Here is a 20,671-nt window from a genome sequence, read left to right on the forward strand (position 1 = left end):
AGTACATTTTTGTGTAGGGGCCAGCTGAAGAACGCCTCCAGATTTGGGAGTTTCTTGCTGCATTGACGACCCATTGGTGGTTTTTGGCCGTTGCCTGCTTTTTAGCGCGTTGGTGTCTCTTTGACAAATCCCTCATGTCCATTCCAAATTTTTAATTCAATCTGTATATAGTAGATCTTATCTCCACTTTGAGCAAAACCTCTGCTGTACTGATATATGCCCATGACAAGGAAGTTGTCTTTGTATGGATATGTTGACCGATAAGAATGATGAGATTACAAGTTAAAATGAAGCTATAATATTCCGATATCGCAATATTCCGACACCTAAATGGTCCAACATCCCATTGGTCCGACGTTTTGATCATTTAGGTTATACGCTAACGGGATTTTAACATCAGAAAGCCAAATAAAAGGTTCAATATTAGGATAGCCTTGTCCTCCGTTTGAAGCGGCGAAACAAGATAAAAAAAAAAGTAATACTTAGTGCCAAAGTAGCCGAACGTCATCACTAGCGTATTTTATAAAGAGTACAAACTACTTTGTCAAGTGTTGTTTGATTAATTATATATCTCAACATACACGGCGGCCGACTGAAGTAAAATCAAACACCGTTTGACGTACAATGAGTGATCATATTTTCCTTGTGAAGTTTTATATTAAAACTATCAATTTGTTGATATAAATATACTAGTAGCCCTTTACTCATTTTAGTTATGTTTGTTAGTACTCTTATCATATCTGATTTAGTAATGTATGAGTTGTTAACGTCTGTGTCATTTTGGTCTTTTGTGGATAGTTGTCTCATTGGCAATCATACCACATCTTCTTTTTTATATATCAACATATTGCACTACAATAATAAAAGAAAATCTGCTCTATGGTTGTCTGATCTTGAAGCGGTTGGCAGGCTTTCAAACTAACAGGAGACCATACGCTTCCTCAATTTGAATGAACAGCTCATCATTGGACTTTTCTAAACAATTAAAAATACGTCATATGTTATATTTTCCTCTTGCTTCAAATATTTTGTTTCGGATTATTTATATCAAATTTGCAGATATATGTTTGTAAATACGTGCAATCAAATGATATGGAGGTATTATAAGATTTAGATAATGCAATGGCGACTACAGATACATTTGTGTGACTTAAATGGCTGATTTTCAAAGACTCCGAGAGAAGACGTTATGTAACATGTGTTACCGTTAAAATCAACCAAAATTAATTAATATTATGATAGAAATATATTTTCCCAACAGTAATACAGCATTCCTGTAAAATTGTTTCGTTTTTGCATTTGTTATGACTCGATTTTACAACTGGAAGTATCCGTGAATTGAAATTGCACCCATGACCTTTGACCTCGATTTAAAAAAAAATGCACCATAATTTCTTTTGACGACCGGGATATTTAGAAAGTACACATTCTTAGCTTTCTAGTGATATATAATTTAGCCGTGTGTTAGGTAGGTGCATTAAAAATGTAAATTTGGCTCTCATATCACTCGCCTAGACACCTTGCCTTGAAATACATGATTTTTAAACTTTGAAAACAGTAAAAAATCCCATTTAATTGCCTTCATTTAAAACTCAGGATAGCATTCAAGTTTATGACCTTTCTTTTATACCAATTTCAAAATTCAATTTGTCATGCATTCAATTTGAATATCGTCATATTTCATTTCTACGAATTAAATTCTGAAGATCCTTCATTTGATCCAGACGCTATCAATCATGCATTTCCTGCATAATATCAAAATATGACTTAGGCGAAGCAAAAAGACACAGTTTTTGAAAATATTAATATAAAACTAGAAAGTTTTTGTAAATCAATAAGAACGATCACCTCGAGTCAATAATTTATATAATAATACAAATAAAAGTTAACAGTACAAAGACAGATAACTCTGATAACTTTGGATGACACCGTAAAAAATACAGTACTGAGATGAATTTTAAACTTATTATAAATAATACATTATGATGTTTAGCATATTAAATTCTTCCAAATATTTTACTGTTGAAAATAACACAGAGAATTTGTTGCATTTACTGTAACATTTCAAATATGAAATGATTTAAACTATAATATCGTAAAGAGGACACCTTGCCTTGAAATACATGATTTTTAAACTTTGAAAACAGTAAAAAATCCCATTTAATTGCCTTCATTTAAAACTCAGGATAGCATTCAAAGTTCTTGTTATTTCGATATCAAAATGTAAATGTTGAGATTAAAATAGCAATACTTTAACATGTAAGTCAATGAAGAGGTCTTACAATAAATATATATATATACAATATTAGGTCAATGCCAGAAAAATATAAACTTTTTTGTATGAGGCGGAGAAACTGGGGAAGGGAGAGGTTCTATATTTTTATGGCATTGACCTAATATTGTTTTTATACTGCAACCCAAATTAATACTTTAATACCTTTTTAAATCGTAACACAAAACTCAAACTTACTTTCACCCCTTATTGGGCCACTGATTGTAGAGAAAGTGTTCCATGTTCCAATGTTCCACATTTGGACAGATTTCTATCCATTCTTTGAGGTAGCAACTTCACAAGTCAGTATTTCTGAATATGTTACCAAATGTAAATGCCAAAGAAAGCTCAAAACTGCAGTGTTGTTTATTTTGGCTAAAAATGAAACATTAGACATAAATTAAGCTTTACAAAGCTTGAGTCGGAATATGCAATACGACTACACACATAAGCCCTGAAGAAATTGTGGGAACTGTTTTGATCCATTTTCCTTTCTCGGTTATTATTTTCGGTTATTATATTATTATTTTCATTCATTCTAACCTTTCACATAAACAATGTTCCATATTATTAATTTCATTTCTACTATAGCCTTTCACACAAACAATGTCCCATATTATTAATTTCATTCATTCTAGCCTTTCACATAAACAATGTCCCATGTTATTAATTTCATTCATTCTAGCCTTTCAAATAGACAATTGAGACATGTTTTTGTTTGACCGATGATAACGTTACAGAGTTGATCATTTTAACCTCAAATTTCAGGTTCGTCTGAAGAAAGAATTTTTACAATTTTTAAACAATTAAGTGTCTTTCTTCAGTCTATTCAATTATATTGTGTGAAAGATTTGAACTGATTTAGTCATACAGACGCTCATATTCATGCTTAAATATGAAAAATCTATCAATTATGCGATAATATGTCACTTTTCAGATAGCTTTTGTCCAAAATGAAAGCGGCCGCATCCGTGTTCATTCTCAACCTTTACATATGTTATGTATTATAATCAAATACAACTTACATTAAAATATTAAGAATGAACACGAATGCAGCCACTTCCATTTAAGACGAAAACCGTCTAAAATTTAACTCAAATGCTTAAATTGTGAAGATTTTAGTAATTTAGCATGACTTAATGATGTTAGTATACATGCATTTTATTGTCAAAACAAGTCCATATTAATGTAGCAGCAGTATTCTCCTTTCCAATAAAAAGGTAAAAGTGAACTCCGAAGAAAATTCAAATCGGAAAGTTCCGTATCAAATGACAAAAATCGAAAGCTCTTAACACATCAGACCAATAGATAACAACTGTCATATTTCTGACTAGGTACATGCATTTTCTTATGTAGAAAATGGAGGATTCAACCTAGTTGTATAGATAACTAACCTTCATACGTGTATTGAAGTTGTATAAAGTTCAATTATGTTAATAGCGATGTGTGAACAAAACAAACCGACATAGCAGGTAAAAATGTCAAAAATAGGGGTACAACAGTCTACCCCAGCAGTCAACATTGTGTAATAATCTTAATCACTATAAAAACAAACAAATAAGTCAATAAAGAAAAACCAAAAAAGCATATAAACAAAGCACATTTACAAAAACGAAAGACAAGAAAACAAAAATTACTATAGCGCAATAAAACAATGACGGAATATATAAGTATCGAGCCACGTCAAGTGAATATTTCCCAAAAATAGACAAAACTGTAAAAGTTATTATTTATAAAGACAAATGAAAGAACAATATAACTCGTTATTAAGATGATAAAGGTCCCACTGTATACTATTCGAAAATGACACAAACGTCAGTCGTCAAATACCCCAAAGCTTCTTTAATTAAAAATCTGATTCAATCAGTCAAATTTAAACGGCATTTGCTGGATGTTACTGAACGATCTGTGGTAGTGAAAATAAAAGAGAAAAAAATATTTCTATCTTTGAGGTTTCTCATCAAAGTTATCTTCTTTTTTACAAACAGACAAGTCAGGACTTTTTCAACTGAATTTTGCAATGCTATTTATGTTGTGCATTTACTCTATATAATAATTGTTAAAGCCTAGTAGGGTTGAACGCTTGTTCACTATTCAAATGATTATGGTGGCTTTTAAAACAAAGCAAAAACTCGTACCGTATATAGTCGGCTATAAAAGGTTCCGACATGAAATATATGAGACAATCTAATTGAGAAAAATAACGGCCTAATTTATAACAAAACAATTGTCAAAAAAGCAAATATGACAGACCAACGATAACCACTGAACTTCGAGCTGCTACTATAGAGAATGTGGCGGAGTTATACTTGTTTGTGAACGCTCAATCATCCCCTAACCTTGGTAATGGTGTTACAGCATAAAATAAGAACAACCTATCAAAATGTGTTGGATATGGTTTGGCTCAATAGGTCTATATAAAGCAGAAAAAACATCTAACTAAGACGGGACGTGACAGGGTATTTATACATCCCTATCACAATAAAGACACAGATCTGAGAGTGACCCTGTTACAGCAGATAGTCACAAAGCTAATAACAACTAATAAAATAAATTATGTATATAAAACTAAAATATCAATCAGTAGACGTTAGAAACTTCAATATCAGTCAAAGAAAAAAATAACCTTTTGCAATGCCTAGAGATACAAATATCGACAGGTAATAGAGCTATGAATGTGCATATACACATACAATTAATATCTATAATCTGATTTTAATTTACTGATAACAAAATGAATAATAATACCAATAAAACATTATTCAAATAATAATTATACTAGGGGTCAAGAGGTTTTAGAATAAATTCATTTAAAGGATCGTTAAGTTTACCCGAAACATGTTTTGCCATCATGACGTTTTACACAAGAAAACAGTATCTATATAACCACCATCATTGTATCGCAATCATGTGCTTATATATTTTTCGAATGGTCGTCTATATCGTACTTTAATTAAGATATAAACCATTACAGTTTATGCAAAGGTGTTCTTTACAATATTTCAATTGTTGGTTTCAGTTTGTTGTATTTTTCCGAGAAATTATTTTTTTCAATTCCAATTGTTATATTCAGTTGGTTTTGTGTTTTAATGCCACACCTATGATAGTAGAGGGGCATTATGTTTATGATCTGTGCGTCCGTCCGTTCGTTCGTTCGTCTGTGCATCCGTCCGTCCGTCTGTCCCGCTTCAGGTTAAAGTTTTTGGTCAATGCAGTTTTTGATGAAGTTTAAGTCCAATGAACTTGAAAATTATTATACGTGTTCCCTATGATATGATCGTTCTAATTTAAATGCCAAATTAGAGTTTTTATCCCAATTTCACGGTCCACTAAACATAGAAAATGGAAGTGCGAGTGGGGCATCCGGGTACTATGGACACATTCTTGTTAATAGTATTTTGGAGTATTTATTTTTGAAATGTCGAGAATGATTTGTTTGTTAGTTTCTCATGATGGAATACAGAGGAATAATTGGTTGAAGTGCTTTTTCTCTCAGGAAGACAAACATGAAGCGCTGGAAACCTCGCTAAAACCGCTTTATGTATCAAAAAGTCGGGATATATGATTCGTTTCAACAATATTCTAGTGTTCCAGAAAATAAATAGAATGCCAATGCTTTAAGAGATATGGATGGAGTTGTGAGCACTTTGAAAAGAAAATATAAACATAGCAAAGAATCTTGTAGGCTAATGTTCAATGCACTAAGATTGTAAGAAAGAGACGATAACTCGTGCACCGAAGAGTCTACCTCTGACCAAGGTGTGTTGTCCTTATTTACCATGAACACTCATATTGTGGTATCTAAGACGTATAAATTTTAGAAGATTTCATTGTCGAAAGACAAGCATCTCGTTTAAGAATTGAGGGAAGCCATGCCCATGCAATTGAACTCCTGACTCATCAGTGTCTACACACATTGCAAGAGGAAAATATGTACATAAAATTGAGTGCAGGAGTTGATGAGCAAGAACAGAAATATCATGCAAGGTGCCTGACTAGCTAGGGCTGAATTGATAATATGAATAATGAACCGGAACTATTAAAGGGTGAAATCGATCATATTGTTTTTGCTGAACTTACTTGCCATACACATAGTTGAAACAAAACGGGGCAGTCGTAGGGTACTTTTCGGAATTACTAGTCTAGCCGGAGTCAGGGAAATTAATAAAAGGAAAAAACAAATTGTTATGGACACAAAATTGAACGTGAAATTGAGGGCCGAACGTAATTACTAGACAACATTTTACTGTTTATTTTAGCGATAAAATGAGTATATCTATACAGATATATGTTGCTTGGCATGAAACTTGTTTTTTGTTTTAAACAGGTCAAACTTAACGTATGATATGTCCCTTGACATGGACATATCATATAAAATGATTTCGATCAATACAATGAAACACAAATTAAAACTGTCTGAATCAATGCCTTCTTATCTTATAAGTAGAATACAGAATAGAAAAGGGGGATGTTTTAAAAAGACAACAACCTAACCATGAATAGTTTTATTTTCTACCGTCCTGCACATGCACAATACATTTGACACGAACTGGATTTTCATTAAGGAGGCTCGAGGGTACAACAATTTCAGAAAAAAATCAAACATTTGTTTTTCATTACAAATTTTATTTATTTCCTTTTGTAGTTGTTACTTTATCATATGGTACAAAATCATTAAAAACAATCAATTCGTGTTGGCCCCAGATGACTTTCAAAATGTATACATCATTGAAAAAGTTCCAAATTATCTCCCTTTGGTGGAAAAATGCCATTTTTTTGCTCTAAAATTGAAATATCTTTTTCAACTCATCGGTGACCTATCTTTTTTAATATAATTTCCATATAAGCTGTACTTAAACTAAATTATTGTAAAATTTTAGCGATTTCTGTAATAAATTTCTTTTTTTTATTTCGATATTACCTTTATTTCTCTTATTACCTCAACAGAAAAAAACGCCTTTACAAAAATCTATGCTTCTTTCGAAGGCAGATTGTGAGCGCAAATGAACGGTGACCCCACTTTTTTATTTTATTTTTCTATTAACTATAAGATAAAGTTCAATTATAGAAAAATATAGAAAAATCCTATATAAATGATTTAGACCCGCGAACCCCCTTAAATAAAATAATCAATTCGACAATTTCAATTTATTTATTCCTCTTATCTGAGTTTATCTAGTATTTCGCAGTCTTATTTTAGTTTTTAGTTCCAGGAAATCCCATAGCTATGACATACTGATAAGAGGATGATACACATTTGTGTACTATAGTGTCCCTCTTACAAAACATGTTTCAAGCTGATTAAAATGCGTCATCTTTCTTCCTATTGTTATTAGAGGTCAATATACACATGGAAAAAAGTATTGCAACACCAAGTTGAAATTGAAATTAATCAAACACTCTTTATTTTTTTGTGATATAATTTGGTAAAATAGAACTAGTTAAACATTATTTAAGTATCACCTGAGTTTAATCAATAAATATCCACTCGATAAGTTTTTATCTGCACATGCAGCTACTGTACCCGTAAACAGCAAAACAGATGTTTTTACCCTCATTGTTTTCAACACTTTAAATAACCAAGTTTTTAAAGCTATGTGATTGACACCTTGTAATGGGTCCTTGACAACTCTTAACTGCAGCAAGATGGCAGATTATCAGCATAAGAGAAGCAGGGATGTCGCTGTAACAACTGCACGTATTGTTGGTCATCACCATTCCACTATAAATCGTTTTGAGAATAAAAATCAGGCATTAAACGCTGTTAAAGACCTTCCGAGATAATGAAGACCCCCTATACCATTTGCGAGAGAAAATCAAGCATAATGAAGGTTGGTCAGAAGGAAACCCATTGCATACAAGACAATCCTAAAAAGAGAGTGGTGGCAATACAGGAGCCTTTTAACAAGAACTGTTCGAGATCAACTCATCGCTACTGGTTATCGTGCGATAAGACCATTTCGGAGACCATTTCTAACGAACAGACACACAGTTTTCCGTATCTAATGTAGTGCAGAGCCCGCCAAAGTTGGAAATTAGCATCGTGGAGGACGATCCAATGTTCAAATGGAATTTGATTCATCTTCCTTGACCCGATCGTAGCCCGACTTTGAACCATATCGAGCATATATGGGACACTATTGGGCGGAAAGTGCGCGAAAGGACACCCCAGTTCAAACACATCATGAAATAAACAATGCCCTTCATCAGAAATGGTTGCTGCTACCTTAGAAACAAATTAGTCGATTTATGGCAGGAATCAGAAGACGTTAAGATGCGGTTATCCGTTTGAATGGAGGCTGCGCACAAAGTACTAATTCTTTGGCATATAACGATCAACCATGATGTGAACAGTCATCTGAAGATTAATTTTGAAATGTCTGACATTGTAAAGTTCGACTACAGTAAAAGTTGTAAAATGCATTTTTTTGTACAAAAAACACTTCATTTTGTTATTAAAATTGTGGTTATATAAATCATTTTTTGTTTTCAAACATTTTTTGTTCGTTTCAATGCCAATGTTATCATAAACTATGTTTCAATAATATTATACACATATTTTATGATATTTCATCCAAAAAAAGAGGCTGATTTTTCAAGTTTTAACAAATCAAGGTGTTGCAATACTTTTTTCCATGTGTATAGTATATTTTCTTTCTTCAACAAGCAATACAATAAATATAATAGTAAGCATCACATAAAACATTTATTTTAAATACCATTTATATAATTTCTGTGCAAGGTGTAAACTAATGAAATATAATGTTGGATCAAGATTTTGATTAATACAATTTAACTATGAACGACCGAAAGACAAACAGCGGTCTACAAGCAATCTGAACCGCACTATAAACCGGAGTGATATCAAGTGATAACTTTTAATTGTGCAAAAAAGTCAATATGCTACAAATTAAGCTGCAGTTGTAAGTTTTGTAATTTTCAAAGTTTTGTTTGTAACTGATTATCCTCGCACAGACTGGCATCATATTTGATTACTTGAATTGTTCTGTCATCAAATCCTATCCATATATTGTCAAAATAATCAACAGCAAAGCTAGATGGTTTTTGCTTATGATGAATTATATTTAAAACTTCTCCTCGGTTACTGATAAGATGTTGTCGAAATCTAACTCGATCCATAACTGTAATATTACCATCACTAAGAAATCCAGCCCCAATGAAAGAGTGTGATACGGCCTCTTGGTTCGATTCATTTGGAGGGTATCTCATTTTTGGCGATCCATTTTTATCAAGTAGTACTATCCATGACGATTTTTGTTCTGGAGAACAAGTTATACAAATATCACCAGATGAATTTTCCGCTATGGACACAGGATTTGCTATTGCAACTTTCAAGTATGGAATACAGATTTCTTTTGTAATTTTTTCAAACGATGTCCAACGTATGATTGCGTGATTTTCCGTGGTAATCTCGGAACTCTCTGGTTTTGGACAGAAAACCATACATGCTATGATATCTGTATCTGAGGACAATGCAGGAGTGCAAATTGATATCATGTACTTCGGTTTTATTTTACTGTGAGATACTAGTTTGTAAAATTTCCTCCTACGATTTATTGTACCATTGTTGACCTGCAGCTTTTTCAAAGAACCTTTGTTCTTTAAACCTACCAACAAGCAATGTGCTTTACTTCTAGCGGCTGTGACTGGATGTTCTCCTACTGATGAAATAAGCTGTGTTAAAATTGGTTCTGACGTACTGAGATTTATTTCGCAAATGTCTTTTCCTATCAACCATGCATTAAATTGGTTGCCTTTCGGGATTATGTACGAAATGTCTTTTTCGCAAAGAACTCTTTTTACTATTACATGATTGAATTTTAAATTCGTGGGCTCTGTCGAGTTTTCATCAAAGTCACTAGCCTTTTCATCTTCTTCAGTATTCTGTGTGCAACTAGAAATGACCACTAAGTTTCCATTTCTGTCCACTTTTTCACTTCCCATATCCAACATTTCTTTGTCTTGGTGTCTGTCCAGCCTGTAATTTTCAAAGTGACCAAAAAGTCTACGATAATACTTAGTCGTTGAATATCTCTCACTGATTTTAAAATTTAGTGGTTCAAATTTAGGAACAATTTCTGATGAACAGTTGTATTGAATGATTTCAGTAAGCTGTGAGTGGTATGCTGCAACAGAATCAGATGTTAAGTCAACTTCTCCCTGTTGAACACATCTTATAACATATTCAATAAAGTTTTGACGATCAGTATTCAAACGTATGAATCCGTCGAAAATCCTGTTTGCCTCGATTTCATATTTACTTAAGTTATCCATTAATTCGTCTTCTATTTCATCAAAATGTTTTCTTATAATTTCTCTTCTAGAGCGAATTAAATCCTTTTGTTCTTGAACTGACTTATTATAACACTGCTGAACGTCTTTGGCAAGTTTCAACGCTGCTTTGATTTTGGGGAGTTTGGTTTCCTTTACCGTTATTGTTTTCTCTCGTAACGCATGAAGGTTGTTTTCCCCATATGTTTTTAGTTTTGTCTTGGAACACTTGCTGTGTTTTTGTTCCCCGGTTATGCAGTCATCGCATATCAATACTTTGCAATCTTCGCAGTAAAATCGAACGTCCTCTGTCTGATGATCTTTACATAGATCTTTAATTGTATAGTTTTCATACTCGCTGCAGCACTCTGAAATAGAATATATCAATATAAATCTAATTAAAGAAACTGACTGTAATAAACGTCAACGACACTTTGTACCAATGACACACACAGAGATGACATCTAGATAGACAATAACAGTGCATTGACTTAATATTTCAACGATATAAGGATGAGGCTTAGAAACGGGGAAATGCGAGGCTGTGCCGAGCATTTTCCTCGTTTCGGGCCGAATCCTTATATCGTTGATATGTCAAGTCAATGCACTATTATTGTCTTTATACTGCAATCTAAAAAAAACATTTTCAATTGTTGTTTAGTGTGTTAATGTTATTTATTTGATTTAAATATTGGGGAAAATCCCCCTTTAAAAAGGCCTTATATCACACAGGCGAAGAAATATACAACACGATGAAATGTACATCATTACATGTTGAAAACCGCAATCAATGGTGAACGAATTCTTTGTTTACAGACTAAAATATCAACAATAAACATAAAACATAATGATTTATAGGTTGCAAACAAAAAATATAAATAAGTGAAATATGTTTTCCCAAAAAATGTAAAAGAAACAAGTTTGAGTCGTTAAACGCATCGTTGTTAACATTGGAAACAAGAACAGGTTGAAGAGGTCGTATGAATAATTAAATATAATTTCGACAATTTTTATTTAAATATTCATGAGGAAAAATTATATCAGGTCAGTGACTGTATATGACATAGAAATATACAGTCAACGCATTTTGACTGCTCAAATAAAACGAGTGCAGTATAAAGGCTAATACACAGTCGTTGAATTTAATAATCGACCATTTTCAATTCCAAACTATGAATAATTTTTATGCTAGCTTAAAGCAAGGACCAATTTGAGAAATTCATCTATCGTCTTGGTACAGAATCTGTCTCAATTGAATTGAAATTCAAACTATGACTCTAAGATATTTGGAAAAACTCAACATACAGATAGGAAAAAACCAAAAGACATCTATTGAAGTTTAACCCTTTTTAATAACATATTTAATCTCATTATGTTCTGAGGTATTACGTATTTATCAATCCTGACACTGCAATTTCAGAATTTTATCATTACATGAGCATTTCACAATTGATATGAATATATAGAAACATTAAATTAGTGTGAATTTTACTGCCTAGTAGGATGAAGTCCAGTTGAGCATATATGTATGATCAAATCAATTCTTACGTCTTTTATAAAATTATTTTCTGTATTTGAGCTTTGCACAATATTGAATACCATAAATCTATATGTGTAAATTTGCCAATATCTGGCAGTAGATCTGACATTTTACTTTTCATTTGATTTTTTTATAAAGTTCACTTGTCTTGATAAGATAAAAACAAAATAAAAGTAGGTCAACACTGGATGGAACATACTTAAACTAAAATAATTATGACAACACATTACATAACTATCTACAAATAAAGTCATGTATTTACAGTGATAAGTTATGAAACATTATCTTTTCGTCAATCAATCGACTTGTCAATACATGTGTATAAAAGCATTTGCACCAATATTATTCAAGTGGTTTTCAATTGTATCATTTTATCAAAGTTTTAAATATTTTTAATTTATCAAAATAAAATTTCGTCTGATTTTGTCTCTCTCTCTTCTTTAATATTTGCCCTGTATCTTCTTAATGTTAAAACATGCAACTTTTATTGATGATGTGTTTAAAAAAATGTAAAGCACAGTAAAATAATTCAAGTCAGTTCTCATGGGAAAACCTAGGTCTAGAGGAAAAGACATCCATAGTAGTCGGTGAATGTGTTGCTTGGGCCGGTAACTAGAAGCATTCTTATGTCTTACGAACGTCTAAAGAGCGTCTTAAGATTTAAGAGTGTAACAAGACCTAACCTCAGACCTATCTTAGAATTATTGACAGCTCTTAATGTTTTGAGAAAGTGCATGATTCAAGAACGATTCTTAAGTCTACCTTAAAGCAATCTTACTAGTTCCGGTAACACAAAATCATTCAGCAAGGAGGGAAAAAAAGATTACCAGACGTAAAATTTCTTCAAGAATAATAATAAATCAAAACATGGGGGAAACATGTACCTTCTTCCAAAAGTTCATTAATCTAGAAATATGAAATGAGGCATTGTGAACTGGTCAGGTAGCTGGACACATAGATGTTCGTTACCAACCAATCATTAATAAGTGTAACTCTAACCTTTGGTCGTGGTTCAGTTCCCATTTATTATGGCGTATTCCTTCCTTAGTATTCTGTCTACTGTTTTCTTTGCAATGTTTACTATTTAAGTGCACATGTTCCTATATCAGTTGCATATATATATATATTAAAATAAGTAAAAAATGTGGGAAAAAATATAGATAAAGTGAAATAGTTAAGTGATTTGGCCGAAATGAAAGTATGATAGAAATTAGCCTTCGTCATTTATTCAAGATTCAAATCCTACAATTAGTATGTTACATTAATAGGGCTCTCAAAAGAAAAGAAAAAAAATCACTGATGGATTCTCCTGGGACAATCATATTTCACTAGAATAATAATGGTCTGTAAGTAATTAAATTTATTTCATGTTTGAAGCGGTGCTGACTGCAAATTTTAATTCCATTTGACTTTTATCAAAAATTATTTTCCTCAATTTAAATGGGTAATTGATTGTTGTGCGCATTATATCGTTCATAAAACGTTTGTATGATTCATTTAAGGCCATTCTAATTTGTTTGCGAGGAACCTAACACGGAGGCGCCGGAAAATTATTAAGAACTCGGAACCTGAAAACTATTACGATGCAACTTAAAGGGGAATAAGACCGATCTAAGAACAACCTGAGGCAGCTTTGGTTTACACTCTTTGAATGATCTTATGATTATCTTATCTTCCCATTAATTCAATACTTCCGATCTCTCTTAATTAAATTTCTTGTTACCGGTCCAAGAGTTATATTTTAGCTTTAGGTTACTTATAGGGAGAGCGAGTATGGGTTTGTTACTTACCTGCCATCGTTCTACCAAAGCCGAACAAATAATCAAAATAGGACGATATACTGAGACATCAATGTTTTCCACAAGCTGCTCCCTAAAACACAATCAAATCAATTAAGCAATCAGTATGAGGGTTTTTTTTTATGTAAAAAAACATTAAGATAGCGGTTATCAGAAAATAACGCTCTCTGAAAGTTGTACGTTCGAATGACTTTTCTGGATTTACCTTCACCATTTAGCATTTAGAACCCCGTGATGTATTTAGACATACAAAATTTAGGAGCTAAAAGAATAAATGGGACATTAAAGAATAACCAAATCCATACAATACCAACTTTACTTAATGTTGTAAATATTGCGGACTGTTTGGACCTTTATTTAGTATGCAGGGTCTTGATTTTGATTGGTCAAAAGTATGACAGGACTTATTTGTGAGTATGTTTTATATATGGGACAGTTGAGGACCACCTCCAGGTGCGGGATTTCTCGTTGCGCTGAAGACCCATATGTGGCCTTCGACTGTTGTCTGCTCTTTGCTCGGGTTGTTGTCTCTATGACATATTGCTCATTTCCATTCTCAATTTAGTTGGTCACAAATGGTTGGACAAAACTGACCTAGTGCAAAGATAAAATATGAATACCGACTGGATGTTGGGGCCGTGAGTGTTCATAACTGTATAAAAATTCATATTAATTATTGTTTTAATTTATAATGACCAAACCAATGTTATAACTTATAAAAACAATATTTAAATTTTTCACAAAATTTGCTTTAATTATTGATTACCTTTATAATAGATCTTTTTACACGGATCCTATACAAATTTACGTGTCTGTACACAACTCTGTCTACGAAAAAATGAGGATCCGAAGTAATGATTTAATCAACGACAATTCTAACTCTGAATGTACCAGTTCTTAACCTTACTCCTTGACGCCGAACATTAACTGAAAAGTCATCAATCATCAATACCAATCTTCAAGTCGTTTTTTTTTTACATTGTCGGGAATCGAATCTAAAACCCCGCATTCGAGGCGAGCACAAGACCACCGACGCTGTCCAATAACATATATCGCACTCACCATGTTGTAATATAGCTTAGAAGCTAGGTTGTGATTGCAGTCAACATAACTCTATATTGCATATATATATATTCATTAGATTGTTTCACTTTTCAAGAAAGCTTAAAATATTTAATCGTATTCATAAAAAAAAAATGATTATGAAAATATATTGACAAAAGGAATAATAATTGAATTTTGCATTAAATTATCATATAGTCAGACATCAAAAAGAGCTACCTACATATTGCTCTCTTGAATAGGAGGCACACTTGTAAAGATATATTTGTATCTTTGTTTTATAATATGTATGAGTTTCATTTGTAGAAAAATAATATTGGATGTTATCAATATATATATATATATATATATATATCAAGTATTCTGTAAAAGCGTTTATCCTATCAATATCATTATGATCATATTTTATACTCATTATGGTTGGTGGATTTTACCATTATTCCTTAGATTACTATGTAATTTTCTGTGTCATTATACTTTACGATTAGATTTTCCTCTGAGTTCAACATTTTTGTGATTTTACTTTTTACATTGTATAATAATGTGTTTAAACCCATATCTATATTAAATTTACTTACTTCCACATATCACGTCTTCAATGCCTAGCACAACAATAGAAGTGTTACCTGTCTGATATCTTATATACCTATAAATATTAAACGGGAAATTACATAGTGAATCACATAATTTTGGGAAACTCAGTGTTAGTAATGAGGGTAATAATATTTTTTATCAATATATATGTAATGCACCCGTTGTAATGAACTCCTTCTGTAATATAAGATAACGTTAATGTTTCAACTTGTTGATTCGGAGACTGTATTTTATTATCATGAATTATTCATAGGTTAAATCAGTATCTCAAACCGGAGCGATTAAAAAAATAACAGAATTACAGTTTTACGTTTACCTATGAGATTATATCAACATTATGAAGTATTACTCAACATGAAGCCAATTCATTGACGCTAAATGATGACGCTCAAACTACAATGTTCAGCAACTACGAATTGCAATAAATATAAACGAGAAAAAAGGCAAACATTTAAAAAAACAACACAAACATATATTGGAAGTAAGCCATTTTTAGACTTTTATGGAAGCATACTGGTAATATTGTTTTTGTCTGTTAATAATAAATATAACAAATAGTTTAACTCTTTGTTGAAATCATGCTTTGATCGAGCTTTTAATTCTTGTTAATTTAACACTTTGGCCATTTCTTGCTATTTGTTTTAGTTTGTAACCCGGATTTTTTTTTTTCTCAATCGTTTTATGAATTTCGAACAACGGTATACTACTGCTGCCTTTATTTTAGTCTTGCGTACCGATATATTGAGTGAAGATTTTTCCATCTGATTTTTCCATTTTTCTTTTGTTGTTGGTACTGCAAGATCGCACATAATGGGAGAGTTAAGCGTTTACAATCGTGTTCACTATAGCCACATTCTGTATTTCATTGTCGGTAGCAAGAAACATGTGATCCAAAAGTGTTTTTTTTTCCTATTCGTTTGTTTTTCTTTCAATCTGAAGAATTTATCTGACCGTTGGTTTTGTCTTGAAGGCTTTACGGTGACCTGTAATTGATCGTTATCAATGATTGGAATCATTTGTAACATGAAGTATACCATTGCGACTAATAAAAACACCTTCTGTGTCTGATCTTAGGACTGATAGTTTACACTGGTGGAGGGTATGATACTTTTTAATGACGGTTTCTTTTCTTATGCCTGCTTCTTGCTGAAAATATTGTACAATAAAATAAAAGTAGGGTAAAAAAGACAAATTTCGATGGATGCTATGAATTAAGTTAAGCTAGTGAAAACTGATTACTAATTCAGTCATGTTTTTGAGATTGTATTATTACCTTTCCTTGTTATTTTGATATTCCTGTTTATTTTATAACTTATTATTTATAAGGTACACAAATGTATGCAAATGTTACAAAGAGGATGAAGCTGATATAATTTTGTGAAAGGATTACAAGCATAAAATCAGAAATAAAAATATAAAAATATAACCATTGGATTTATATTGATTGTTATTTGATAATCGTCCACTGTAACACATGTTCTCAAGAGAGGGACGAAAGATACCAAAGGGACAGTCAAACTCATAAATCTAAAACAAACTGACAACGCCATGGCTAAAAATAAAAAAGACAAACAGAAAAACAATAGTACACACGACACAACATAGAAAACTAAAGAATAAACAACACGAACCCCACAAAAAACTCAATCTTCAGGACTAGAAAAATGAACAAAAATTGACTTAAAACATGCAAAAGACTTTCAAATTGAACTAAAATTTAAAGTTTAAAGTAAAACTACATAAATACCGAACTTCAATGAAAATGAAAATGGAAGGTCCATAATCAAATGACAAGATTAAAAGCTCAAACACACCAACGTATGGATAACAAATGTCATATTCCTGACAACACAGTGGGAACAAAAGCACCAGGTCTAATAGGTACGATGTCAAAAATAGGGATACAGCAGTCAACATTGTGTTATTAATCTTAGAATAAAAGGCATCCCGTTTCAATACGGATTTTTATTTTCAAATTACTTATTATCCTTCTTATTGTGATATGAGGAAAATCATAGTCATCTATCTATAGAGCACCTGAGATCACCCCTAGTTTTTTGTGAGGTTCGTGTTGTTTATTCTTTAGTTTTCTATGTTGTGTCATGTGTACTATTGTTTTTTTCTGTTTGTCTTTTTCATTTTTAGCCATGGCGTTGTCAGTTTGTTTTAGATTTATGAGTTTGACTGTCCCTTTGGTATCTTTCGTCCCTCTTTCAATATGACAATATATTCTGTAAAACGTTTAAGTTTTTCTGTATAAACAGGTATTCTTTGTTCGTGAACAATGACGTTATTCTAGAAATTATCAAATGAAAAGAAAATAGAAAATTAGTAAGGTGAAAATGAATACAAGACTTGGCATCAGATTAGTTCCCGAGGGTATCAAAGCCTTAGAAGCCAGTACTTCGATACTGACATTAGATAAGTCCGCAAGGGTATCACCAATCCAGTAGCCAGTATTTCAATATTGGTATGAAAATATGAATATCGTTCGATTGAAATTTAAAAAACAAATAGAAACATTTCTAAATTAAGAAACATTTCTCATTCACGCAAAGACCCGAATTCTTGTACGAATTAGGCTATACTAAATGTCATTTTTCTTTTGGTCAGCTCTTTAAACTCTTTATTAGGTTTTTGAAATTTTCCAAATATGCTGTGATAAAAATAAGTTAATTTAAGGACAAATATTACTGAATACATTTTTTTCTGGTGATTACTTGCATTAGCTTGGACATGACAATTATGGTCATTTTAAAGTCTTTCGTAATTTATCTCTGATGACTAATGCAAATGTGCATGAGTTCATCCTCTAAAATTACTTTTATTGAAACTATATACGTTTGTTAACGTACCGTTAAATTTGATTTTTAAGTTCAGTGCACATCATATTTTTATCTTAAGGTAACATTCATATCATTTCAAGTAACCTATATATTACGTCAATTGTTCGTTGTACTTCCGAAACCCAATAACCTGTAGGCGGAATTATAAAGAATAGATTTCATGGTAACATATTAATACCAAATCATATTGAAAGTAGAATTTCATTTAAATTTAAAGCTATCTTGGCAATCTAAAAAACACGTCTGGACTGTGAAATGTGCCAGTACAGCATATCGTATACCTGCGTGTCAATATGATTAATCAATCGTCTTTATATTCTTGATTATTCTTATGTCGGAAATCTGTATGTCTTGAATAGAAAGAGAGGGACTCAGGCATACACGTATTTCAAAGACAGTGCAATCGAACGACACATAAAAACTAACGATCCTCTTGACGTCAATATATGGTTCTCCTAACAGTATGTATCTCCCTTTACAAGCATTAAATTGTCTCATGTCTAATAAAAAGTTGGACAATTTTATATCTGCAATCAACACCAAAATATTAAATATACATCAGGGAACGCAAACATGAAATTTTTTTTCTCTGGTGCATGATTTTTTATTATTAATTGTTTTTTTACTTTTAACATGTTTGACTAGCTGTCAGTAACTGCAAGTACTCTTAAATCGTTCTTCGTGTTAATTTAGCCTCTTGATACCATTTGTAATGCTTTTTTGTTATTTAATGTTTACTTATTTAGATTTTATTCTCGTCTTTCTATACCAGCTTTGATAAGTGTTTGGTATGGCTATGAAATTTCACTTCTGTTCTCCTACTATGAACAAAAAATATTTCCGTATTCCATTTACCTGTGTACATTATTTTATTTGGCAGCATTTTGTCCAAGGTTATCGTTGTCTTTCTGATATCATTTAAAATCTCACCCTTTATTTTATTGTTTTTATATTTGCATTGTGTCATAGATTAAATTCATTATTCGTTCAGTGTATGTTCATTTGTTTGTGTTAATTATAGGTTAGACAATACTTGGTCATGTTTTATGAAGATTTAAGCCCAAGGCGAAGCCGAGGGCTTAAATCTTCATAAAACATTACCAAGTATTGTCTGACCAATTTAGAACATATTCACACTTTCGAGTTACCTTACAAAATTATCTTTTCCCATTGTTATATTCAAACCTAAATAAAAGAGGGACGAAAGATACCAAAGAGAAAGTCAAACTCATAAATCTAAAACAAACTGACAACGCCATGGCTAAATAAGAGTTCACTTTTTTAATGAACTGACTAAACTAAATGTTAAACATAAGTAATGATCATTCCAATGGATGGAATGAAATAGGACTGACATAGTTTGTGAAGGATAAATTGTTTTCTTCTGCTGCAGGTAATTCTTAATATTTATATATCTTTAGATTTGTTTTTATTTTAAAAGACAACACAATTTTATATATATCCTCTTTTTGAAATTTCATTTTTTTTTATAAATATAAAACCCTCAGTATGAAGATTTCAATTCAGACCATTCAACATAAATGTTTATTTTTTATTGATTAAATTGAATGTCTATTGTGTTTCTCACACAAAAAAAATATTTTGCTTTATATATCAGCAGTCTGGCATTGTTTTCTTGAAAGAAAAAGAAAATTAAATATCATTTTATCTATATCCTTGCCATTTTTTTTTGTCTTTCTTAGTATATATGTGTACAATTAGAAAATGTATGAAATTTTGCAGAATTGAAAAATTGAAAATGTTTTTGTTTTAATCTTTTCTCTTTCATCTTTAATCAGTAGGCTTTTGAAAATGCCTCGGGGGATTTTAAACTTCGTTAGTGAAGCTATTAAGAGTTTACTTTCATAATTAACTGACAATTAAAAGTCATTCATGTATAGAATTTCATAGTGCATGGAAAACCATGTACTATAAAAATTAAAGGGCAAAAAAATTACTTTTCATTGGACGAGAAGGGATGAGTATGTTCTAATGTGTCTTTTGATTGAGTTAAGCCATTTCAATTAATATTTTATAGTGTGTAATATTACACTTTTGTTTCAGGTATCTTTTAAAACGTTTAAACCCACTGCATTTGTTTGCACCCGTCCTTAGTTAGGAATCTGATGTTCAGTGGTTGTCTTTTTGTTGATGTTGGTCATAAGTGTTTCTCGATTATTTATATATAAACTCATCGTAGATAGAAACCAGGATTCAAATTTTATATTAACGCCAGACGCGCGTTTCCTCTACAAAAGACTCATCA

The 20,671-nt window shown here is 31.7% G+C and overlaps 1 protein-coding gene across 1 annotated transcript; it reads right to left on the reverse strand.

Moving 5' to 3' along the window:
• Positions 1–8,977: 8,977 nt before the first annotated feature.
• LOC139523933 (uncharacterized) lies at positions 8,978–15,619 on the reverse strand. Its single transcript, XM_071318366.1, has 3 exons — positions 15,544–15,619; positions 13,895–13,976; positions 8,978–10,932 (listed from the first exon to the last, which is right to left on the reverse strand). Exons 2-3 carry the CDS (start codon positions 13,899–13,901, stop codon positions 9,212–9,214), a joined length of 1,728 nt encoding a protein of 575 aa, XP_071174467.1. The 5' UTR covers positions 13,902–13,976; positions 15,544–15,619; the 3' UTR covers positions 8,978–9,211.
• Positions 15,620–20,671: the final 5,052 nt, after the last annotated feature.

The sequence above is a fragment of the Mytilus edulis genome, chromosome 5 (genome assembly GCF_963676685.1).
Source record: "Mytilus edulis chromosome 5, xbMytEdul2.2, whole genome shotgun sequence".
NCBI lineage: Eukaryota > Metazoa > Mollusca > Bivalvia > Mytilida > Mytilidae > Mytilus > Mytilus edulis.